A 27,046-nucleotide genomic window follows, 5' to 3' on the forward strand; every position below is an offset into this window, starting at 1 on the left:
GATTTGTATGTCCCTGATAGTTAATGACTTTGAGCACCTTTCCATGTGTTTTTTTGCCATTTGTATATCTTATTTGGAAAAGTGTCCATTCAGCACCTTTGTCTATTTTTAAAAAAATATTTATGTTTTAGAAGTAGTTGAACACAATATTTTTATTTTATTTATTTATATATGGTGCTGAGGATTGAACCCTTGTCCTCGCACTCTGAGCCACAACCCCAGCCCCTCCTTTGTTTTTTAACTGGGTTGTCTTTTATTATTGAGTTCCAAGAGATCTTTATATATTCTAGATACAAGTCCCTTATCAAATAAATGATTTGCAAGAAAAATTTCTCCCATTCCCAATTTGTGGATTGTCTCTTCACTTGGTATCTTTGTATTATTTATTTCCCTTTTTATTGGTTCTTTTTAGTTATACATACTATTAGGATTCATTTTGACATAGCCATTAAAGTATGGAATATAATTTCCTTAACTTAGTCACTTGATATCTTTTAAAGGACAAAAATTGTAACTTTTTTTTGAGGGGGGTCTGAGGATTGAACTCAGGGGCACTCAACTACTGAGTCACAATCCCAGTCATGTTTTGTATTTGATTTAAAGACAGGGTTTCACTGAGTTGATTAGCACCTCACTGTTGCTGAAGTTGGCTTTGAACTTGCAATCCTCCTGTCTCAGCCTCCTGAGCTGCTGGGATTACAGGCGTGTGCAACTAACTATGCCTGGCTGAAAGTTTTTAATTTTGATGACATCTACTTTATCCATATTTTCTTTTGTTGCTTGTATTTTTGGTCTCATATCTAAGAAACCTAATTCAAGGTCACTAAGATTTACCACTACATTTTCTTTTAAGAGTTTTACAGTTTTAATTTGGACTTTTATGTCTTTGATTCATTTTGAGTTAAATTTTATATATAGTATAAGGGAGGTAACTCAACTTCATTCTTTTGCATGTCAGTTGTCCAGCACCATTTGTTGAAAAAAAAAATACTATTTGTCCCCCATTGAATTCTCTTGGCAACCTTGTCAAAATTCAACTGAACAAAATAGTGATGGTTGCTTTCTAGACACTTCAATACTACTTTGAGGGAGATATTACCTTATGTAGCATAAGGAAAGATCTCTTTAAGGCGACATTTAAGCATAAACCTGGATGTAGTGAGGAAGTGAAGCATATTCAATTATAGGGAAAGAGCATTCTAAGTAATGAGAACAGCAAGTGCAGAGAACCTAAGGTAGGAATGAGCCTGGTGTATTTGAAGAGTATGGCAAGGAGGCCAGTGTAGCTGGAGTAGAGTGGGCAAGGATAGAGATGAGGTCAAAGTGATAAGAAAGAAGAGCTGGTAGAACCATAAGGACTTTGCCTTTTACCCTATATGAGATGAGAAGCCACTGGGGGCTTTTGATGAAAAGAGTCATGATTCACTTATTTTTTTAGAAGATTTACTTCAGTTGCTGTATGAACCTCTTAAAGTACAGGGAAGAAAGGTTATAGGAGAGACCATTGGGAAGGTTATGGAAAAAATCAAGGCAAAAGATGACAGTAGGATATTAGTGGTGGGGTTATAAGAAATGATATTTTTTTCAAGTATGGATGTGAGACAAAGGAAAAAAGAATCAACAATAACAATTTTTTGGCCTGAACAACTAAAAGTTTTAGTTGCTTTTTACTAACATATGGATGACAGTAGGAATAGAAGGTTTAGAGGTCTGTGTAGAGAAATATGGAGTTCAGTATTAAACATGTTAAGTCTGGGTTATTATTTAGGCAATAAAATATGAACAAGCAATTTGATATGCAGACCAGGATGTGGAAGAGATGTTAGCTATCCTCATTAAAGCTTTGGGAATGAATGATATTAGTACTATCAGTAGAAGAGAGAAGTCGTCTCCTAGGACCCTGAGCCCTGGGGCATTCTAATGAGATTAGTGAGGTGGAAAGGAACTGACAAATAGGCCTGAAAAAGAAAAACCTGATATCCCTGAAACCAAATGAAGAGAATATCTGGATAAATGACATCTTAGCTGCTGCTAAGTTGAGGGCTAAGAACTTCAGATTTGGCAATTCAGAACTATTTGATACCTTGAAAAGTTTATGATGGGGAAGACTTTACATAGTTTCAAGGAGAATGAAAAGGAAGGAAGTAGAGACAGAGTACAAACTCTTTACGGGGTTTAATTAAAAGAGGCAGGGCACAGAAATGTAGCTGGGGGATGAAACTTTTTAATTTGTTTAAGTTGGTGACAATCTTAGAGCAATTCTGTATTCTGATGGCAGTGGTCTAGTAAAACAAAATATGAAATGCTGGAAAAGGAGACGATTACTGGAGTGATGTTATGAAAAAAGCAAGAAAAAGTGAGATCTAGTGCACAAATAGAGGGAATGGACTTGGATAGGAGCAAAGATGATTCTTCCACAATATTGAAGGGAGGCAGAATATATAGGTAAACATACAGTTAGAATGACAGATTTACTGTATGTTGACATTCTTTTCTGATTGCTTTATTTTCTCAAAGAGAATGCATTATTGTTACCAATTGAGTGTGAGAACAGAAATGGGAGATATTAGAAGTGTAACATGTTTGACTTCATAAAATATTCAGTTTATAGTTTAAACAATAGGCAAGTAAATAACTACAAAATTTGTTCAGTGCTATAGAAACAAATAAGATATTGTGATAGAGGATAAAGGGATTAAGCAGATTTAAATAAGGTGAACTTTTTGATCAAAAAGCTAAGAAAGAATTTTTTTGTTGTTTATAAAAAAGGATTTTGAAATGTTTTTGCCCCAAAAAAGTGATAAATACGGGGGCTTGGGCTGTGGCTCAGAGGTAAAGTACTTGCCTAGCATGTGCGAGGCCCTGAGTTCTATCCTCAGCACTACACATAAATAAATAAAATAAATGTATTGCATCCAACTACAACTAAAAAATAAATATTTTTTAAAAGTGATAAATGTTTGTGAAGAGATAGATATGTCTAACCTGATTATACAATGAAATCATGTAATGAAACATCACATGGTATCCCATTAATATGTACAATTTTTGTGTTTTTCTTTATCAGTTTAAAAACAGTTTTTAAATGTTGACATATGAAAAAGCATTAGGGATACAATAACAATTATGCATCCATATTTCTACGACCTAAAATGAATGGATGTTATTGCTATTTTTGCTTTAAGCATTTTTAAGTTAAAAGCAATACAAAGGATCTGGTAGACTTACTACATAATCAATAAATCAGTATGTACTTAATGAATGAATGAGTTCTATCAAACATTAAGGAACAAGCTAGCTTGCCCAGGAAAAGCTCAAGCAATAAAAATTTATATACCTTTAAGCTCTCAAAATTTAAAGTTATGAAAAACTTTAGTTTAATTGCTTACCTAAAGGATGAATCTTCTCTATAACAATCAACTGCTTGTTTTTAAAAAGTCATCAGTGACAGAAATCACTGCCTCTCAAACAGTCTATCTCATTTTCACATAACTGTTAGAACAACTGAATTATTATTATTGAATTTTAGTTTTCCATCTACAGATCTTAATCCTCTGCTTACATTCCAAAAAGAAAATTCACATATATTTTCTGCCCTGCTATGGTACTTTAAATATCTGAAAGCAGCTAGTAAGCTTCCGAAATCTTCTCTTCTTCATACTAAAAATCTCTACTTTTTGTTATTCTACATATGACATTTTTCTTTTGAGACCCTGCTCTATTCTATTTTTTTTTTAAAGAGTGAGAGAGAGGGAGAGAGAGAATTTTAATATTTATTTTTTAGTATTTGGCGGACACAACATCTTTGTATGTGGTGCTGAGGATCGAACTCAGGCCGCACGCATGCCAGGCGAGCGGGCTACCGCTTGAGCCACCGCTTGAGCCACATCCCCAGCCCCCTGCTCTATTCTAGTTGCTCTCCTTTCTATATATATTTGTTCTTCAATATTCTTCAAGTGTGGTATGCAGAACCAAATGCAATACTTTAGCTATAATCTGATGATTACCTCTTTTCTGCAGCTTAAGTCTAAACTTCCTGGAAGTCCCATTCCAAAACTAAATTTTCAGTTGTCTACAATATTTTAATCTTTTATATTCACATTATTTTTTATTTAAAAATTTTAATTAGTAAAATAGCAGTTGTGTAAACTGCTCTGACTCTGATCTTATCTGACCACATACTGGAGTGGCAATAGTTTATAAAAGGACTTGGGTGAGAACAGTCAATATATCAGTTCCAACAAAAATGCAGATTAGAATGTCTAAAGTTGAGTAAATGAAAATTTAAATGGAGCAAATTAAATATTAGAAATCATATGAGCCTCTCCATCAAACAAGTGAGGCCTCCTTTAATAGTCTTTACCATAGCCACTTGCAATCACAAGAAAATTCATTAAGATCAATCATGTTGTGCAACCCCTAAAGGAAAAAACTGAGGAAGCTCATGGGTAATTTTCAGAGCTTCATTATAAAGTCCACACCATTAAGCCACAGCATTCTCTTTGGCTCTTTTACAGTCTGGTACAGCAGATAAGATGTTTCCAGTTCTAATAGAGTATATTAACCCTGCTGGTGTGAAAATGTCTAGAAAGTAGGGGGGTGGTCAGTCATCAGATAAAGTATTGCCAGTCCTCCTGGAGTCTTGTTACTGATAAAGTATTGCCAGTCCTCCTGGAGTCTTGTTACTGGAGTCTTGTTACTGCGATGCGCTCTCTCTCTCTCTTTTGGTGTTGCTGGGGATTGAACCCATGGCCTTGGGCATTTGAGGCAAGCACTCTACCAACTGAGCTAGCCCCCTTCTATTCTTTTAGCTGGGTGTCTCACAGGTTCTGAAGCATTTACTTTGAAAAAATTAGTGTGTTCAAATATAGTCCATAAGGATGTCAACAGATATGCAAATTATCCACTCTTAAATTGGGGAGGGAATGACAAAGTGAAAATACAGGACTCTTCCAACGCTCTGTAATTGGAATGAGTCCAATTTAAATTCCTTAATGAGGATCCATTAATTTGAAGGGACCTCATACATCCAACTTTTCATCTACTGAATTTAATCCTGTAAAAGCTTGACTTACTGTGTATTCTTTTAAGTTATTTCTGAATCTTTTCCCAAGAGTCAACAATCCTCTTAATTTATCCTATAAATATGCATGTCTGTTTTATCTTCATTCATTAATAAATATAATTAACAAGATTGGTTCTAGGCAGAATTCTGTGATATACCACTGAAGTCTTCACTTAGGTTTGCCACTAATCCTTTAATTGGTTCCTTTTGGCCCATAATCATTTAACTGTATAGGATTAACTTAGTGATAAATTAATCTACCTTACATTTATCAAAATTTCTAAACTAGTACAAGAGCTTACAGTGATCACTGTTCTCCATTTAGTTTTCTCTCAAATTTTCCTTTAGTTTGAAACATCAGCTTTCTTTATTAAAAACCAAAACATTTGATCAAATAATTGACTTTAAAATTTTTAGTGTCCTTTTGGTTTACCTTGAAATCTAACATCAAGGAAACAACGTATTCTATGTGAATAGAGATATGGGTTTAAAAAATATTTAAATTATATACTTTAATCTTGGGAACTTGAAATATCACATATTTAGCATAAATTGTTGATTCAATTCCAAAGTTATTACAATCCTTAATAAGCATTTATTTTGGTAGGCTCACACCACTCTTTCCTAATATATTGGTGATCTTCTAGGAACGAGAAGCACATTAAAATAAAAGTACTATAGGAGTAGCCTGCTCTGAAAAACAGAAATGACAATTTTTAATTATTATGACACAAATTCAAATACCAATAAGATAATTCAGAAATGGTAGACATAGTAATGGTCAGGTTTATTATATATGCTTACATATACAAAACAAAAAAGAAACATTAAAACCATATTAAAAAGAAAGGAAAATTAAATAAACAGAAGACAAAGGTTACATATGTAAGCATTTTAAAGTCCTTACCTCCTCACAGCATCGTCTGCTTACAATAGCCCTATAATCAATTCTATCCCAGAGTTGGTCCCTTAACTTTAAGAAATTAGGGAACAGTTTTCTCCAGTTTTTCCCTAGAGCCCATGGAAAAATTTCATACTTGGATTCTTCCTCATCTTCTTCAACTGTATTAGCCAGATACCTAATAAGACCAATAACCCAAAAAAGAAATGGGCAAGGACAGGAAGAATAGTTAACAACAACAAAAAGAAATACAAATGGCTTTTAAACACATATAAGATGTTCAACTTTACTCATAATTTAAAGAAAGGCATACCAAAAATAGAGATACAGGGAATTTTACCTTGTTGGGTTCTGGGTATTTTTGTACTCCTATAAATCTTAAGTTTCATACTGGGATGGAGTTAAGTTACTTGGAAACAACTGGATCCTTCCATGTCCTGATTTTATTATTTCTTATATGTATCTGGAGCAATGTTGAGTCTGAGGCTAATTATTGATAACTACCTGAGGCAAGAACTTCCTGAGTTCTTGAGTTCTTTTCTTAAAACTTCATAAATTATGAATTTTCAGTCTGGTTGGTAGAAACAGACATTGTTCCCAGCTCTATGTGAATGAATGTTAAACACTGTTCCCTAATATTTTTAAAAATAATCTTTCCCTAGACTCAGGTAGTTTCTGTATACATGAATGGAGATCAGAATTCTATCAAATATTTGAGAGGGACCAGGCATGCACAGAAGAAAGAAAACAATCCATAATAAGAATAACCAATCAATCAAACCCAGTCCAAAACTAGACAAGGGCATTAAAAGTTAAAATTATGGGGCTGGGGATGTGGCTCAAGCAGTAGCGCGCTTGCCTGGCATGCGTGCGGCCCGGGTTCGATCCTCAGCACCACATACCAACAAAGATGTTGTGTCCGCCGAGAACTAAAAAATAAATATTAAAAATTTTTAAAAAAAGTTAAAATTATGGCTGAGTTGTGGCTCAGTTGTAGAGGACTTGCCTGGCATGTGTGAGGCACTGGGTTCAATCCTCAGCACCATATAAAAATAAATAAAATAAAGGTATTATGTACATCTACTGAAAAATATTTTTAAAGTTAAAATTAATCCATATGCTCAAAAAATAGACATTGAAAATGTGTGTCTAGACATGAAAATATAATGAAACTACACTAAATGATGCCTGTAATCCCAGCTATTAGGGAGGCTGAGGTAGGAAGATTTCGAGTTTGAAGCTAGAATAGGAAGGAAGGAAGAAAGGAAGGAAGGGAGGGAGGGAGGGAGGGAGGGGGAAAGAAGAGGAAAGAGGAGGAGGAATAAGGAGGAGGAGAAGGAGGAAGGAGGAGAAAAAGGAAGCAAAAGAGGAGGAGGAGGAAGGAGAAGGAAAAAAGGAGCAGGAGAGAAAGAAGAGGAAAGAAGAAGAAAATTATACTGGAATTAATGGCAGATTAAATACTATAGAAGATTTGTGAATAGAAGGCACAGAAACTATTTGAAATGACATACACAGAGGAAAAAAAGGAACAAAAATCATGAACAGGGCATCATTTAGATGTGGGATAACCCCCAAAAGTCTAATAAAGGTGAAATTAGAGTCTCTTAAGTCAGTGGGTAAGCAGAAAAATATTTAAAGAAATAATGGCTGAACATTTTAAAAATTTGATGAAAATTATAAATCTTCAAAGCCAAATGGACATGAAGAAAATTATACCAAAGTACATTGCTCAAAACTAATGATAAAAAAATATTAAAAGCAGTCAGAAAAAATATGAGACATGTTAGATAATATAGGAACAAAGTTAAGGATGGAGCAGATTTGCCATCTGAAATAATGCAAACCCCACGGTTGATTTTTCAGGAAAGATGGGTAATATACAACAAAAATGTTACAAAATACATAGGGAACAAGGAATCATGGGCAGAAAATTTAAAAAGTACCATGTTAAAATAAGGGGATAATACATCTGAAAAATATCAAAAATCTATAATGTACTTTGGAGCCATATTGGGATCACATCGTGATTCTACTCTACATTAACAATTTTTTCATGTTCAGTATGACAAAATCTCTATCACATATGAGGAAGATATCCTCCAACTTGAAACAGATTTCCTTGGTGCAGAGTCCATTTCTTTTGCATAATAATTATGTTTATTCAAGTAAAGAATTAAGAACTTCCTATTATAGTCATTGAAGGATGAAATTAAAAAAAAAAAAAAGATAAATGAACTGGGTGTGGTAGGGAGTGTGTGTAATCCCAACTGCTCAGGAGGCTGAGGCAGGAGGATTGCAAATTTGAGGTCAGCCTGGGCAATTTAGCAAGACTGTCTCAACATGAAATTTTAAAAAAGAATGGGGATGTAGCTCACTGGTAGAGCATTTTCTTAACACTGAGGCCCTGAATTCAACCCTTCCTATGTGGGGAAAAAAAGACACATGTTCTTTGATCTTAAGGAGCAGTTAAGTAGAGGAGGACACTAAATATGAAACAAAAAACCATGAAAGAGAATATGGAAGAGTGATAATAGAAGTTCAGAGTGTTATAAGAATATATTAAAAGGAAACTAAGATTATATAGAAAGGAAGAGAAATTCAGTTTTAGAACTGTGGCTAATAGAAAATATAGGAACTACTGAGTCAGGCTATACAAAAAATTATGACTAGACATAGAATGGAAATTATAATTCATGTTATTTTTAACATAGAACTTATAGGGCTGGGGATGTGGCTCAAGCGGTAGCGTGCTTGCCTGGCATGCGTGCGGCCCGGGTTCAATCCTCAGCACCACATACAAAAACAAAGATGTTGTGTCTGCCGAAAACTAAAAAAATAAATTTTAAAATTCTCTCTCTCTCTCTCTCTCTCTCTAAAAAAAAAAAAAAAAAGAACTTATAATGCAACACGAGATGCAACCTACAGACTACACACTACATAGTACATGCTGACAAGTGCTTTAATGATAACTTTACAAAACATGTGAAACAAATCCAATTTAAGGCTTCTAGTAAGATTTAAAGTTCCAGGTTTTAAAAAAATTCTCAGGTGAGAAAAAACTATAAGATATTACATCAACATATCTGTATGTTGATGTAATAACAGCCATTTAACTTGGTGTCAATGGCTGAATTTGACTATTGGTAAATCACAGCTGAATTTGTACCTCATCTCTGCTTCTTACTAACTTTCGTGATCTTCGAAAATAATTAATCTTTCTGAGTCTGTTTCCTCATCTGTAAACCGGTGATTTAAAAAAAATGCATTTCAAGGAGGCATGGTGACTAAACCTATAATCCTACCTACTGAGGAGGTTAACGCAGAAGGATTATGATTTCAAGGCCAACAACTAAGCAACACAGTGAGACCCTGTCTCAAAAAAATTATTTCACAGGGAAAACTAAATATATAAAAAATGCCATAGTGCTTTGTATGTAATACTCAGTATTTGCTAATACTATTATATTCTTCCAATTTAGCAATCATCACCAAATTTTAAATTTGAGTTCACTTTTTCTTATGTATTGGAAAGTATGTCTCTTTAATAAATGCAATGATCAGTTTCTTCTAGTCTTATGTCTTTAATAACTCTTTAATAACTCTAATTCCAAATTAAAATAGACTTTAGGTAAAAACTTACTCTTTGATGTTGATAGATACTGTGGTATGTAACCTAAATATTTTATATTTTATATCTGTAAGTTTGATGTTGCATTATATCCAGATATAAGATAGAAAACAAAAAAAAAGTATATATATATATATTTTGTCCTGGGGATTGAATACAGGGTCTCACACATGCTAGTCAAGTACTCTACCAATGAGCAACACCCCAGCCCATACACACACACACACATGTATATGTACGTGTGTGTGTGTGTGTGTGAGAGAGAGAGAGAGAGAGAGAGACTATATGGTTTTTTGTGTGGTGCTGGAACTCAGGGCCTTGTGCATGCAAGGCAAGCACTCTACCAACTGAGCTATATCCCCAGCCCCTCCAAAATATATTTTAAAATTACATTTCTATTAGCTGAATTCTGACTTATAGATTGGAAAATCACATCATTAAAATCATTTAACAGATCACAAAGTTTACATGAACTAACACAGTTAACACAGAAAACAAACTATATTCCTTTGTTCACTGTATTCAGTAAAATAGTCAGTGGATACCAAAAGAATTAAACATGAATGACTGCTATCTTATAGACATAGATACACAAAGAGTATGTCTAGACTATTTCCCACAAAATATTCAATGTAAAAGGGCAATGATAGTAATGATTTTTATTGTATATTAACTGGAAATTTAAAAGAGAATCTCCTAGCTTTAAAAAAATATTTTTAGTTGTAGATGGACACAATACCTTTAATCCATTTATTTATTTTTATGTGGTACTGAGGATTGAAACCAGTGCCCCACACTTGCCAGGCAAGCACTCTACCACCCAGCCACAGCCCCGGCAAAATCCTAGCTTTTTTTTTTTTTAAATTAAGTCATAAAGAAGAGAATTTGAGATCATGTATATGGGAACACTCTGAAAAATGTAAAAGGCACAATACAAATTCAAGAGGAATATTGAACAATAAGTCTTAGGCATGCAGCATGATAAGATCAATGAAAAGAACATAAAAATATCATATTAAGGTAAAAAATGCATAATTTTATACAGGAAGGTCTATTCAAAGATACCCATAAAGTTTTTTTTTTTTTTTTTGGTTGGTTGGGTATCAGGGATTGAATTTAGAGACACTCAACTACTGAGCCACATCCCCAGTCCTATTTTGTATTTTATTTAGAGACAGGGTCTCACTGAGTTGCTTGGTGCCTCACTTTTGCAGAGGCTGGCTTTTGAACTCAAAATCCTCCTGCCTCAGCCTCCCAAACCACTGGGATTATAGGCATGCACCCCCACGCCAGCAAAGATATCCATAAAGTTTTAAACTGCTTCTGTTTTAAATAAGTTATCTCATACATTATAAATAACATAAAATCACATCATAGAAAGCATACTTACAGAGCAATAAAGAAATTTATCCTGGTATGCTCATTTATAGTAAATTTAGCTCTCTTGAAATAAACAAAGGTCATAGCCAAAAGATACTATAAGGAAAAAAGTTAGAAATTAACATTTGCTTTCATAAATTGTCCAAATAGTTATATTTAAAATTTTTAATAAACAAGTTAAAAAGCATTATCTTTATTATAGTATCAATTTGAGTACTTTTCTCGTTTCCTGTAATCAATCCATGTCAATAGTGATAGTTATTGACCATTTATTAACTAGATAAGACTATTTTGTAAATAATTTTTTGAATTAAAACCCCATTTTTCTAACTTAAAATTCAAACCCATAGATAAGTTGAAGTAATATTAAAATTACTATACATCGTTCATATAGACTCACAAATTATTATTTTGCAGCATTTGCTTTATTTTTTTTTTGTGTGTGTACACACACACAATACACTTTTCTTCTAAACTTTTATTTGTAGACATACATGATCACCTCCCTGCCTTTTTTTTCTTGGTGCTGGTGATTATGTATGCTAAATATATGGCATCATGTATGCTAAATATATGCTCTACCACTGAGCCCTGATACTTATTTTTCAAGTAACTTTCAGGAGTTTTCTAAATAACTCAAGAAATTAGAGTAAGATGACTCCACTCCCACGGGGAAAACATATTTTAAATGTATTATTAGAAAGCTACATGGCTAACCTGTTATTAGAACACAACAGGATCTTACTATTCAAATTACAAACAAGTTATAATTGTAATATTTTCTTTCTCATAAAATACCCATTCATCTTTTAGTCACAGTATTGGGCACCAAGGTGATTCCAAGTTTTCATGTGACTTCTGGTAAAGGATTATTAAAGTAGTGTTCATACTGTTCTCTTTTCAACTACTGCCCCCTGCTGTCCACAACTTTAATGCATAAAAAAAGCCATAAAGTTTAAAACGATTCCACAGAAACTGGATATTTGATATTAAAACATTACTGCAAATTTTAAAGTGTTAGTGATACTGTGATTATATTTTAAAATTCTTTATTTTAAAATATTCATGGATTAAAGGCTAGGATGTCTGTAATTTGCCTGAAGATAATCCAGTCTCAAGGGCAGGGATTTAGAAGAAACAAAAATGGCCATGAATTCATGACTGTGGTAGCCAGATGAGAGGTACCCAGTGGGCTTTCATACCATATGATTTACTTTAAGTTGTATATATTTGGAATTTTCAAAAATGAAGTTTCCAAAATTTAAAATAAACACTTTTCATTTTATCTTTGCCATCTTAAGTGGGAAATAAAAACATTCACTTCAATACTTAGTAGTACTTAATCGTAAGCTAAATTTCCAATCATTCCTTTTGTTTACACATTTAAAGTGTGATGTGAAGTTATGCTGAACTGTCAACATGACTGCCTAGTCTAAAATGGCACTTACAAAGCTGAAATTGTAACTATTTAGCTAACTCAAATAGCATAGAAACAGTTCTCTTTTGTCTATTAAAAGAGCATAAAAATGTGGCGTATATACACAATGGAATATTATTCAGCAATAAAAGAAAATAAAATCATGGCATTTGCAGGTAAATGGATGGAGTTAGAGAAGATAATGCTAAGTGAAGTTAGCCAATCACAAAAAAAAAAAACAACAACCAAATGCAGAATGTTTTCTTTGATATAAGAAAGCTGATTCATAGAGGGATAGGGAGAGGGAGCATGGGAGGAATAAATGAACTCTAGATAGGGCAAAGGGGTGGGAGGGGAAGGAAGTGGGCATGTGGTAATTAATGATGGTTGAATGTGATGATCATTATTATCCAAAGTACACGTATGGGACACGAATTTGTGTGAATATATTATGTATACAGAGATATGAAAAATTGAGTTCTATATATAAGAGTTGTAATGTATTCCACTGTTTTATATATAAGTAAAAAAGAAAAAAGCATAAAAACAGCATTGTTCTAAGAACATAAGTTGGATATTATGTAAACTTGAATAGCCCTAAATAAAGAACACGATAAACTAATTTTACCCTACAAAATCATTGAGATTTGGTGCGGGGCAGCAGGTGCAGGGGCACTTTACCACTGACCACATTCTCAGGCCTTTTTATTAATTTTGAGACAGGATCTTGCTGATGTTGGTCTAGAACTTATAATCCTCCTGCCTCAGCCTCTGGAATCACTGAGATTATACCTATTTGTTTTATCTTTTTTTTTTTTCAATTACAGCTTTCTTTTTTTTAAACTTTTTTATTTTTCTTTATTTATATGTGGTGCTGATATTGACATGCTAGATAAGTGCTCTACCACTGAGCCACAACTCCAGCCCTTGTTTTATCTTAATGATAAAATATTCAAATATTCAAATGTTTAAGAAACTGCTACAAAAGGAGTGAATCTCAAAATATTTTCCCTGCAGCCTGATAAAAGGTAATAATTCTAATAAAAATGTATCAAGTCTATATTGATTCTTGTTTTCAATAAGATATAAACTTAGATATAAACTTCATTTAAATCTAATCAGTAATATTCACTGAAATCTATGTAGTATATTAATTCCAAAAATTAAGGTGTAAGGATTTTGTGTTGAAGAAACAATGCAGTCTGTTTTCCTATTCTTAGTAAAATAAGCTCTTACAGTGTTTCATTAGAGTTCTGATGATCTAGTAACATAATGCTAATGATTTATATTGTTACCAAATTTACCTTGTCTGCAATTTTACAGCAGCAGTCCATCCACAAGAAATCTTGAATTAAATCATCATCTACAACAAAACACAGCTATGACTTACCTTTTAATAATAAAATATCTCCTTTTGAAGACTTACTTTCTATATCAGGATATTATAAATGATGCTTAGAAATCCAACAAAAATGGCTAGACCAGTGTTGTCTAAGGTGTAATTGTCAGTAGTTAGCATATTTGCTATAGCAAGTACCATATAAAAAGCTACTGCCTTATCTTTTGTCTTCCCATTTGATTTGCCTCCCCTCCCTATGTATGAAGCTCAGCTTTGAGGGAGAATGGTGTTTTGTTTATTGACTATCTAATAGCATATTATGTAATTCTAGCTCATCATTTCTTTCCAAAATCAAACTTTTTTTGGGGGGGGGGTACTGGGGATTGAACTGAAGGGCACTCAACCACTGAGCCACATCCCCAGCCCTATTTTGTATTTTATTTAGAGTCAAGGGTTCTCACTGAGTTGCTTAGTGCCTTGCCATTGTTGAGGCTGGTTTTGAACTCAAGATCCTCTTGTTTCAGCCTCCAGAACCACTGGGATTACAGGCATGCACTACTGTGCCCGGTTCCAAAGTACAGTTGGAGATGAAATCTGATAATTCAGTTTTAAAGAAATGATTCAATGAATACTGTTTTATTGGTTTTTTGTTTGGTAATTGGGATTGAGCCCAGGGGCACTTAAATTGCTTAGGGCCTTGCTAAATTGTTGAGGCTGGCTTTAGACTTATGATCCTCAGCCTCCCAAACTGCTGGGATTATAAGTGTTATACCCAGCATGAATACTTCCTTTCAGTTTCCAGGGATTTTAGTGTTGGATTTTCTCTTTTATTTATCTGTTTCTCTTATCTATTATTCAAATACATATGAAAATATTTATACAAAAAGAGGTTCAAAATTTACTATTTATAATTAATATTTAATTTGGGAAAACTAATAAATACTAAAGGTGAAAATACATAATCTCAAAATATATTGGTAGTTTTTAGGATATAATCTAGGAAAATCTGCTTTTTTGCATTCCCCTACCCTTTCCTTTTATTTTTATTTATTTAATTTGTGGTATGGGGGATTGAACACAGGGACACTCCTTCCACTGAGATACAGTTCAGCCTTTTTTATTTTTATATTGATAGGGTCTAAGTTGCCAAGACTAGCCTTGAATTTGTCATCTCCTGCCTTAGCTTTCCAACTAGCTGAGATTACAAGGCATGTAGCATTGGGCCCTGCTCATTCTCCCACCCCACATTTTATGTAACAAAGCATAATTCCTTTATAGACATTTTACATGCTACAAATATCATCAATGTAATAAAATTTTGGAAAGTTCTAAGAATAACTACTGATTTTCCTGAGAATTAATTTTTGGCTTTTGAGGGGGTGGTACTACGGATGGAACCCAGGGGTACTTTAACCCTGAGCTACATCCTGGCCCTTTTAAAATTTGAGACAGTGTCTTGCTAAATTGCAGAGACTGGCCTCGAACTTGCAATCCTCTTGCCTTACTCAGCCTCCTGAGTTGCTGAGATTACAAGTATGTGCCACCACACGAGCTTCCATTTTTATTTCTTATTACCAAAGCTAATAGTAGGTATTTTCTCATGTATCTGATGACCAGTTGTCGGTACTAAAGAAGTTTATAAGAAATAATTTTATCCTATACAATTTTAAAAATTTTTTGTGGTATTGGGGACCAAACCCAGGGCCTCACATGTGCTAAGCAAGCACCACCACTGAGCTACGTTCCCCAATTTTTGTCACTGTCACACATACACACACACACACACACACACTTTTCTAGTTGTCAATGGACCTTTATGTTTTTATTTATATGCAGTGCTGACACTCAAACCTAGTGCCTCATACATGCTGGGCAAATGCTCTACCACTGAGCTATGACCCTAGCCTATGTCCTATCCTTAATAAGGAGAAAGGGAAACTTGTGTTAACATTCTAATTCCTGATGAGGGAGCATTTTTTTAATATCTTCTTCTACTTTTATTCTTATATATATTTCCTTTTCCTTCTTCTTTTTAAAGATCTCACTTTTTTCACTGGTTTCTTTATATCTTAACCAGCTTGCCTTAATGCAACTGGCTTTCCTCTATAAACAAGGAGAACTGTTACCTATGTCCACCAAATTACGGTATCAACTGACTTTATTCATTCCCAAAGGTACTTCCCAGAACCCATGTAGCCTACCCCATTTTCTAATCTGTCTACCTTACTTACCATATCTCCAAATAAAGATTCCTGTTCTTTCTTGGCTAGTAGAAGTACTATAAAGAAGATTCTTTTTGCCTATTACAGAATTTATCAGCATAGGAGCATTGTCTCATGATTTGAACAAATTCAAACTCAATTTTATTATGTGAACATGATAAAACATTTGTTAATTTTTTATAATATTCCCAAGATGTAATACTTGCAATACTGAACTTTTCTAGAGAAACCAACATCCATTTGCTTGGTTTTAGCTGTGAAAGTCCTGGAAAACCCTTAAGCCTGGGTTGGTTACTCACTTGAGTCTTCATGTATTATTTTACATTATGTCAAATAAAACTCATGCTATGATCCGAAAGTGCTCATAATCTACATTTGATACACTTGGATTTTAGTAGTCTAGAAGCTAGATGAGTCTGAATTAATTAATTTTTGGTACTGGGAACTGAACTCCATCCCCAGGACCTCACTAAATTGCAGAGACTGGTCTTGAACTTTTGATCCTCCTGACTCAGCCTCCTGAGTTACTGGAATTACATATGTGTACTGCTCATTTTAGTTGAATCTGAATTTTTAATCCATTAGCAAAAAAAGCAATCAAAACTCCAACATTTAAAAAAGACTAGTAAAAACAAATGCAAACCTGGTTGGAGATGGAACATTTGACACAGAAAATAATATTATTCTCTTAGGTCTCTATGAAAATGATAAAATATATGTTTATAATTTAATATATTTTATAATTACACTATTAGAAATTTTAAACCTACCAAATAATTTAAAGAAAGCAGTCATTTCCTGACGCTGTATAACCAGACAAGGTCCTTTAGGGCGTTTAGATTTGTTATTATATGCATTTTTTTCAGACACTTGCCAACTATCTTTAAAAATAGGACGCTTCAGATTAATGGTTTTTTTAGGCTGATGTGATCTATTCGGGCCTGATTTTACGTGAACAGTGACAGTAGGTGGTGTCTCACAACACATCTGATTGTGCCTCATTTTGGTTCCCCAAGATTCCTGTAAAAATAAAACATTCATTATTTATCACATTCATTCATTTCTATATAAAAACTAATTGAGTAATCTACCGGAAGCAGTCATCTGAACTGTTACTGAACTTGCTATTAAAAATATTATTTGTGATAGTGACTCACATTAGAAATTGCTTTTAGAATTCAGTGCCAGGAAAAGCTATGCTTCTTTTGGGTAGCTAATATACTTCCTCTTCTGAAATAATCAGATACTGCATACCACTTTGCTTCGACTATTCTGGAATTAGAACTAAATTTGAAAGTATAAAAACCATGCTGAGTTCATTATCTATTTGTGGTGTTCTTTCTTCCTGATTTTTTTTTTTTTTATTCTGCTTGAACTGGCACAATTTTATTACATGGTTGTTAAACACCACCTCAAATTATTTTATAGAATAAGGCAAACTATCACCAATTATAGAATTTAACTGGTTCCATAATTCTCTTTCCTTTATTATGTTTCCCTCCTCTCCCCCTATTCTTTTTCTTAGATCCTGAGGTCCAACTAAATTGGAGGTAATTATGGAGTTGGGGTGGGGGTACTATAAACTCCATAGAAAGACAAATAGGTGATAAATTGAGACTTGAAACTTGTCTAACAACTAGAATTGAATTACTGATGTCAAGTGTTGTACTGAAAAGCAACCCTTTCCATAAAAATATCTGTAAATTCCTTTTTTTGTTACAGTTGCTTATTCAATAGCATTTATTGGTATTTATTGACTAGTTGAAAATAATTCTAGCAAAGAAATGTAAGACAATTTCATAAATTGTTCTATTTTTAAACATTTTGAGTATATGATCATCCTATTGGAATGGCTGATTGTAAATGTATATGAATATACAGTGTTATGATCTAATAAAATCTGAAACAAAGTTAATCCATCAGTATTTAACCATATACATGAACATTACTTTGGTGGTGATTACTAAACATAGATACTAGTTAGTATTACTTCTGTGGTCAGTGTGTTTTTAGGGTACTTGGGAAATGGAGGTATGAATGGGCAAAGCAGTATACTACTCTAAGATCCTAATGAGAACCTCTGAATCCATGACTCACAGTGACCCAGGCAGCCATGCCTCCCTTGGTGTTCAAGGATTTAGGTTCAGATTCTCCTTCCTGACCCTCAGAAATTTTCCTGCTGAAGGAAGGAATGGAAAATAAGATTGGATGTAGTGAGGGTGGAGCAGCACTGTCCAATATAATGAGAGCCACATATATAATTTTACACTATTTTAGAACCACATTTAAAAAGAAAAGACAAACCAATATATCCAAAATATAATTTTTAACAGGTAATCAATATAAAAATTAAGATATTTTACATTCTAAATCTTTGAAATCTAGTGTGTTATTTACACTTATTTACAATTATGGTGCTTTTTTTTAACAATTTACATGAAATGTAAATTAACAGTTCACATGAAATATAAGTCCTATAAAAAATAAAGTTGTGTATAAGGGAAAATATTTTATACTCCTTCACTTTTTCAATTTAAAGTAAAAAATTCTTCAGCTGCACCAGCCACTGAATAAAGACATATGTGGATAGTGGCTACTGTATTAGATGCCACATTACAAAGAACTTGGAGGAAGAAATTATCCTTAATTGGTTCTCTCCTATTTTGATTCCCTCTCCTCCCCCATCCTTTTTCCTAGATCTTATCTTAAGGTCCAGCCAAATTAAAAGTAATTATGAAATTGGAGTAGGGGTGCCATAAACTCCATACAAAGATGAATAAGTGATAACATGAGCCTTGAAATGTGTGTAAGAACTTTCTGCTCTTTCCTACCCACTTCATCTGGGAGACAGCTGGAGGCCTCATCTGCATCTTTTCTGAGTAAGAGCAGCCTTATATCTAGATGGAAAAAACTAGTAGTCAAGCTTCTCAAATTGGGTTGGGTGGTGTGGGCTAGGCTCAGAGGTGGGATGTACCAGAATACAGAATAGCTGTAGCACATCTTTCAGGATATGAGTTTTATTCAATGGTAAATAGTTGTAAGTAGTTTTCATATAAAAACAACCATGGATAAATTATGAAATACAATGCAATTTTTCTATCACTCAAAAAGGCAAAATATCATGCTTACAGTAGGCCTCTTTACATTAGTCCATTAAACCTTTGGTTATGTATTGGGATATTTAATATAAAATTTGAGAAAAACAAAAGAAAGTAAATATCTGAAATTCCCAAATAGAGATACACAGATGTTAATAAGCAAACTTTGATAGGAAAGTTGTGGATAAAGGGCTTAAGGCAAGGAGATATCAATGTTATAGTCTCAATCAAATTCACCTCAATTGTGCTTTTTGTTTAGGTATATCAAGAGAAGAAGAGTTCTGCTTGCAAGTAAAAGGAAAAGAATGAAAGGCAAATCTAAATATGGGCCATTTTTTTGAGGGCAAGAGATAGGCAAAGAGGGGGAATAGAAGAAACTATTGCTCCTATAGTAAAATTCTTTAATGAATTTTTACATGGGTTATACTAACATTTTAAAAAATCTTACCAAGGTGCTGGAGAGTGGCCAAGAGGTAAAGCCCTTTGGCATGGTGAAAGGTATGCACAAGTATGCATAAGGTCCTGGGTTCAATCCCCATCATCACAGAAAAGCAAAAGTAAAATTCATATTTGAATAAAATATCTGAGATTTAAAAGTATATTTTGTAAATATATCTCATCAATTCTATGGGTATCTGAAATAATTCTTCTCTGGCACAATGTGCACAGAATCATACAAGAGAAGCAGAGTAGTTTGGAGATTCATTTGTCTATATGATCTAACAGCAAATCCACTGGCAACTCAAGTCAGGGCAGTCAGGTAAGTTTCAGCTGCCTTATAATTGCAATCACTTGATAATGTGACAGACATAATCTCATTTAATTCTCAAAACATCTCAGTAAGTTGGGTATTTTACCTTATTTTCTAGATGAAAAATTTGAGGCTTAGAGAAGTTAGGATATTTGCCCATAAACCATGTAGTGATAAAAGTAGAACTTGGATCCAAGACTATTTCACTCGAAATCTCATATTTTTTAACTACTAAAATAACTATTTTAAACATTAAATGAAATCATAGTCAAATACTTGACAGTTAGCATTCCAATGTTACTTATTATCACCTTGCGAGGAAAACATAAACCTAGTGATAATGCAAACAATATACAAATTTAGTTCTAGCATTTGCAGTCTAACTGCACACAATAAATTGTGGCAGTGGCTTCTTGTCTTTGGGGTGTATGTTGCCCATGCTAGTCTCAAACCCCTCAAATAATTCTCCCATTTCAGCCTCTGAATTAGCTTGGATTATAGGCATATGCCACTATACCTGCTTCATTTAATGTTTGAGTTAAGCCACTACTATGAGGAAGAATCACTTCTGGGGGGTTGGGGTTGGGGTAGAGATTGAACCAAGGGCCTTGTATATAATAATCTTTTTGATAAAATAACTTAAGAATCTTTATTGAAATGACTACAGCATTTCTATTCATAACCAGCATTATATAATTATTGAAAAATACAGCAAATCGAGGAAAAATATTCTGGCAAATTGCTGGAAGTTTTGCTACAGTTATTATATCTCCACAATTTTGATGATTTAAATTTTTCGGGCCAAGGACCTGAACAGACACTTCTCAGAGGAGGATATACAATCAATCAACAAGTACATGAAAAAATGCTCACCATCTCTAGCAGTCAGAGAAATGCAAATCAAAACCACCCTAAGATACCATCTCACTCCAGTAAGATTGGCAGCCACTATGAAGTCAAACAACAAGTGCTGGCGAGGATGTGGAGAAAAGGGTACACTTGTACATTGCTGGTGGGACTGCAAATTGGTGCGGCCAATTTGGAAAGCAGTTTGGAGATTCGTGGGAAAGCTGGGAATGGAACCACCATTTGACCCTGCTATTGCCCTTCTCGGACTATTCCCTGAAGACCTTAAAAGAGCATGCTACAGGGATACTGCCACATCGATGTTCATAGCAGCACAATTCACAATAGCTAGACTGTGGAACCAACCCAGATGCCCTTCAATAGATGAATGGATAAAAAAAATGTGGCATCTATACACAATGGAGTACTATGCAGCAATAAAAAATGACAAAATCATAGAATTTGCAGGGAAATGGATGGCACTAGAGCAGATTATGCTTAGTGAAGCTAGCCAATCCCTAAAAAACAAATGTCTTCTTTGATATAATGAGAGCAACTATGAACAGAGCAGGGAGGAAGAGTAGGAAGAAAAGATTAACATTAAACAGAGACATGAGATGGGAGGGAAAGGGAGAGAAAAGGGAAATTGCATGGAAATGAAGGGAGACCCTCATTGCTATACAAAATTACATATAAGAGGTTGTGAGGGGAATGGGAAAATAAACAAGGAGAGAAATGAATTACAGTAGATGGGGTAGAGAGAGAAGTTGGGAGGGGAGGGGGGATAGTAGGGGATAGGAAAGGTAGCAGAATACAACAATTACTAATAGGGCATTATGTAAAATTGTGGATGTGTAACTGATGTGATTCTGCAATCTGCATTTGGGGTAAAATTGGGGGTTCATAACCCACTTCAATCTAATGTATGAAATATGATATGTCAAGAGCTTTGTAATGTTGTGAACAACCAATAAAAAAAAAAAAAAAAACCCCAAAAAAACCAAAAAAAAAATAAATTTTTCAATTTTTAATCTTCTAATGGTTATAAAGGCTTTTGACCTCATCCAACTGTTAGGTGCTAAGGCATTGTTTTCAAATATTTATTTTTTAGTTAGGTGGACACAATATTTTATTTTTTATGTGGTGCTGAGGATTGAACCGAGGGCCCTCACGCATGCTAGGTGGGTGCTCTACATCTGAACCACAATCCCAGTAAGTGCTAAGGCATTTTAAAATAATTAATTGGCACAGCTCCTTTGATGAATTCAAATCTGATTAGAAATTGTATTACATATAATACACTTCCATGTAGTGGTAGGAGTGAATAGAATAGTCAGCTGAATAGAATTAAAGTTAGAAAATGAGGCAGGAAGCATGAACATGCAATGATTAGAAGAAAATGAACAACAGCTAGAACAGTATTCAAATGAGTGGGTTTTTTGTTTTGTTTCTAAAGAGAGGGTACTTAAATCAGTCTAAACGCAAAAGGGACTGGTTCAGGATTTAAGACTTGATTGCGTCTCATTAGCTATGTGACCTTAGGTTATTTAACTTCTGGAAGCCTCGGTTTCCTCACTCATGATATTGAAATAAAAGCACTTAGGTTTACTCAGAATCCAGTAGATAGTAAGTACTCAGTACAAATGACACATTAGGTATTATCAATAATACCATATTTTGTAGAGTCTGAGAAAAGGAACCACATGGGTAATACCTAGCACAGTGCTGAATGCTTAGCAAAAACTGTAGCAGCATCATTTTTGTATCTTCTTTACCAGGAAGGGTGTCTTTCAAGGAAAGAAGGGTTTGAATATGAGTTTGAGCCAAGTTTCACTTCAAGTACTAAATATATTTAAATGTTAAATTCTTACTGATAACGGAATTCGCTGGTATTTGGAAATATGCTAGTTATGGAATTCGTAACTACACGTACATGTTCTCAATTTCATCACAGCATCTCTCTAAAGAATGTACTTTACCCTTAGTATTTTGGTTTTTTGTGGGATGGAGGCACTGGGGGTTGGACCCGGGGCGCTCTACCCCTGAGCCACATCCCCAGCCCTTTTTTAGACAGGGTCTCGCTAAGTTGCCCAGGCTGGCCCTGAACTTGCGACCCTCCTGCCTCCGCCTCCCGGGTCCCGGGGATCTCAAGCGTGCGCCTCTATTCCCGGCTACGTCACAGGCCTTTCTAAGGACTAGAAGCTAGGTGGTCCCCAGTCGTACTGGAGTCTTGTAAGAGGGCAGCCGCCTCACTGGAGGTACAGGCTAAGGCACAGCACGGCGCCACCACTGGCCGGTGCTCTGGACTCTGGTGCGGACGCCGGGGCAGGGGTGCGTGTCCTGGGACCCGCGGAAGAGGGGGAGGCAGGACTTACCCCAAGACCGCCGCCCCGGTTCCGGGGAAAGGAGGCGGGCGGGCGGACGCCCGGCCCCGGTTTTCTCCCTGCGGCACCCGGACCGCCTACGATCCCGGTGAATGAGTGCGGGGACGTCTCCAGCCCCCGGTCCCCCCCACCTGGCCTTTCCCCGTCCTGCCCAGCTCCCCGAGCTCCGCACCAGCATGCCCGCCCCGCCCGGCCTTCGCCCTGTGGCCCCCAGTCCCGGCCTCCGGGACGCCGCTTCTCCCGAGCCCCTGGCCGCAGGAGCTGGCGTGAGCTCGAGGCCGCGAGGGCACCCGCGGAATTCACCGGTGCAGGGGTGTGGGACGAGGCCGCGGCGCTTGTTAGGGGGCAGAGACGCGACCACTTTCTCACACAGGTGGGCGGCGGAGTGGGCCGCCAGCGGCCACCGACGGGCCAGACACAACCAAAACTCTCCGGAAGCTGGTCTGCAGGCCCGACCGCGCGGTTCGAGCAGAGATACCTGCGGAGACCCGCGAAGGGTGCGCCGCCCGCCTCTGCCTCAGCTCCCGGCCTCGGGCGGTTGTGCGCAGGTCGCTCGACACCTCACCACCTCCTAGCAGAGCCCCCGCCCGCAGCCGGCGGCGCGTGGCCCGAGGGGCCAATCAGCGCGCAGGGCCGGCCGCAGGGCGGGGCTGACGCCAGCGCCTCGCCACGCCCCCGCCTGTGCGGACCCAGGCGGCCCAGCCCGCTTCTACCGTTCTCTCTCAGCGGGGCAAGGCCCGGGCACGGCTCGAGGCACCTCCTAGTTTGCCCTCTTTTCCAGCGACACGCCCCCAAATCAGTCGATGTTGAGATGGTTAACTTCCCCCAGCCAGACAGTGCGGCCCTGCAGGGCTGGGGCCGCAGTTCTCGTCCCTACTTTGAGAGGTTCCCGGGAGAATGCAGCAGCGCAGTTACCACGTACGCGGTCACGTTACCCGCTTAAACCAAGAGTGTTTTTTATAAGTTGTTTTTTTTTTTTTTTTAATGAGACAGTAATGTTCTACTGTTTTAAGCCCTAAATTTCGTCAACCGCAGGACTTTGCCCCCCGCCACGCCTAAGATGTAGTAGGTACTTAATAAAATGAGCCTTCACAGCTTTTACCCCCCCCCCCCACACACACATCCTTTCCTTTTCTTTTCCCACGCAGAACCTGCTTTTCTTCCGTTCACACTCACGCACTTTAAAAAAAATACTTTTTTTTTTTTTCACGTTGCTAGTCTTTCATTTACCTTTTTCTTTTGGTGGTACTGGGAATCCAACCAAGGGCCTCTACACATCCCAGGCAAGCGCTGTATGACTAATCCACATCCCCAGCCCCTCTCTTGTTTCTAAGACTACATAATATTACAGAATGGATGGGTCGTATTTAAATCACTTGATATTTAGATTTCTTGCAGATTTTCTTGGCTACTATAATTACACTTAGAAAAGTAATTTAGGCTTGCCTATTTGTGATACTTCCCTTAATTCTTCATTCAGCAACTCTGAAAACCCAGTCTTAGGTTCCCTTCTTTGTTAGCAAAATCACCTACAGGTAAGAAGAGAGGACATCTTAAGAGCTAATTTTTCTTGACAAAGTCCTCTGGCATTTTCTTCATGGCCTTTAAATGGGGGAATGGATCAAGAGCACCATTTAGTTGTGAAAATTTTCAGGAAAATGGCTGCTTCAAGTTTATTTCCTGAGGTCCCAAGAATGCGTCCAAGGTTTCTCTTTTGCAAGGTATCAGGGTTTCCTGTGATTATCAATTCCCAGACTTGTGTTTTTGTTGTACTGAATAATGACTACCCACTACAACACAATGTAACACACTGGGAAGGAAAATTAATTAATACAATATGGCGCTACCCTTCTAGAACTTTCTAGACAGATAAATACACAACTAAAATACAAGTTTATATATATAAACTTGTATATATATATAAAATAATCAAAAGGAAATTAAGTGAAAGTACTCCTTAGAATCCCTAAATCTTGGGCCGGGGATAGCTCAGTTGGTAGTAGTGCTTTCCTCCAGTATACAAGGCTCTGGGTTCAATCCTCAGTCACCCCCCCCCCCCCCACACACACACAAATAGTCCCAATTAGAATCCCAAAATCTTTGCAGTTTGCATTTTACAAAATCTGTAAAATATTAAACTCAGCAAACACACATAAATGTTAAAGTTGTTGGGGAAACAGCTTACTGAAAATTATTTTACCTTATACATCAACAAATCTAGGTGTGCAATGATACCACCTGATTTGTAAAAGTAGGACAATTTCATTTTGTGGGTAAACAGTTAAGCAGTGGTTGGGAACATAAGTAGATTTTGTTAGCTTCTTCCTTGTATCTTTCACTTGACCTGAAACTTGAATGAGGACCCAAGCATTTGAATGAAGACTCTGAACTATTCTTTCTCTCTTCTTATCCATCCAGTTCACCATCTCTCAAGATGGCCCTGTTTATTCCCTTACTAAAAAATCATTGCTGATTGCCCATAACCTTGACCATCTTCTGCACTGTGTCCACAACTCCTCCAGTTTGTTCCCATTCTACTTTCCCAAATGTATCTCTTTCCATTCTTACAAGTAAGAATTCTTTAACTCTGTTGCTTTTTTCTGAACATGTCTTAAACTTTTCCCACTTCTTTGACCTTGCATATAGTATGCTCTCTTCATTACTCTTATTATTTAAATTTTCTATCTGGTCTCCATCTTTTAACACCCAGCTTATATCATCCCATCATCATTTGAATAATAAGTGCAGAGCTCTGTGCCACCCTTGAACTCCTATAACATTTTCTGCAGTTCTCATTTTACAGAAGCTTATTAATCAGTTATTTAAAAATATTTTTGTGTATATATTTTTACATGAAGGAATCTGTATGCATGTTTTTTAAAAGAAGAGTGAAGTTATGGAATTTGCCAGTAATTGGTTGGAGTTGGAGAATATCATGCTAAGCAAAATAAGCCGGATCCCACAAGGACGAATGTTTTCTCCAATATGCGGATGCTAATTCACAATAAGGGGGGGGGTGCGAGGGGGCACTAGGGGAAAATAGCATTACCACCTTACCTTAACCTAGATAGAAGTAAGTGATGGGAGAGGAGGGGATGGGATGTGGGGATAGGAAAGATAATAGAATGAAACATTGTTACTGTATGTATATATGTGACTGCATGACCAATGATTCTGCAATATGTACACTCAGAAAAATGAGAAATTATATCACATCTATGTATGATATATCAAAGTGCATAAATGTAGGGGCTGAGGATGTGGCTCAAGCGGTAGCGCGCTCGCCTTGCATGCGTGCGGCCCGGGTTCGATCCTCAGCACCACATACAAACAGAAATGTTGTGTCCGCCGAAAAAACTAAATAAATAAATTCTCTCTCTCTCTCTCTCTCTCTCTCTCTCTCTCTCTCTCCCTCCCCCCCTCTCCTCTTTAAAAAAAAAAAAGTGCATAAATGCATTTCTACTAGCATGTATAACTAAAACAAACAAAAAAATTTTAAAAAGGTAAATTCAGTTCTCATACTTGAATGTGTTAGTCAGTTTTCTGCTATTGTAACAAATACCTGACATAAATAAACTTAAAAATAGGAAAGGTTAAAAAAAGAAATATGTGTACAAAATATACATGTAACACATATGTAGGTTGAAGCCTAAAACAAAAACTCATGAAAGTACCATCCACCAAAACCATATGACTTATATATCCAAGAAACAGAACAATAGTACTGTTTAGATTCTATATGGTCCTCTTCCCCCCATTAGTCTCCAATAGGTCACTTTTTCCCTGGTTCCTTTTTCTTCAGATTTATCCTAAAACACAAGTTTTATTTGTGAACTAATACTCAGCCTTTGTATTCATCATAGATTTGACCACGCTAATGAATGACACTGCAGATCACTATTACATTCCTTCTGCTCTATTAATATATTGTATCAATGCTCCTGTCAATGGGTATTTGGGTCTTTTATTTATTTTTATTGTGAATGCATTGAGCATTCTCATACAGACTTGGTCA

The 27,046-nt window shown here is 36.0% G+C and overlaps 1 protein-coding gene across 4 annotated transcripts in view; it reads right to left on the reverse strand.

Moving 5' to 3' along the window:
- The window catches only part of SPDYA (speedy/RINGO cell cycle regulator family member A), a 46,657-nt gene extending 23,027 nt beyond the window's left edge, over positions 1 to 23,630 (reverse strand). For 2 of the 4 annotated variants that reach the window (XM_081263820.1, XM_081263821.1), the window contains exons 1-6: positions 23,510 to 23,532; positions 18,050 to 18,131; positions 16,723 to 16,972; positions 13,696 to 13,754; positions 10,985 to 11,070; positions 5,973 to 6,144 (exon numbers count right to left, since the gene is read on the reverse strand). In XM_081263820.1, the coding sequence (XP_081119946.1) occupies positions 5,973 to 6,144; positions 10,985 to 11,070; positions 13,696 to 13,754; positions 16,723 to 16,972; positions 18,050 to 18,067 (585 nt within the window). In that variant the 5' untranslated portion in view covers positions 18,068 to 18,131; positions 23,510 to 23,532. Of the gene's footprint in view, positions 1 to 5,972; positions 6,145 to 10,984; positions 11,071 to 13,695; positions 13,755 to 16,722; positions 16,973 to 18,049; positions 18,132 to 23,334; positions 23,344 to 23,509 lie in introns of those variants that run through there. The other 2 variants (XM_081263822.1, XM_081263823.1) reach the window with 2 other exon arrangements.
- Positions 23,631 to 27,046: the final 3,416 nt, after the last annotated feature.

Source organism: Spermophilus citellus, assembly GCF_964194105.1.
Source record: "Spermophilus citellus genome assembly, chromosome: 13".
Lineage (NCBI taxonomy): Eukaryota > Metazoa > Chordata > Mammalia > Rodentia > Sciuridae > Spermophilus > Spermophilus citellus.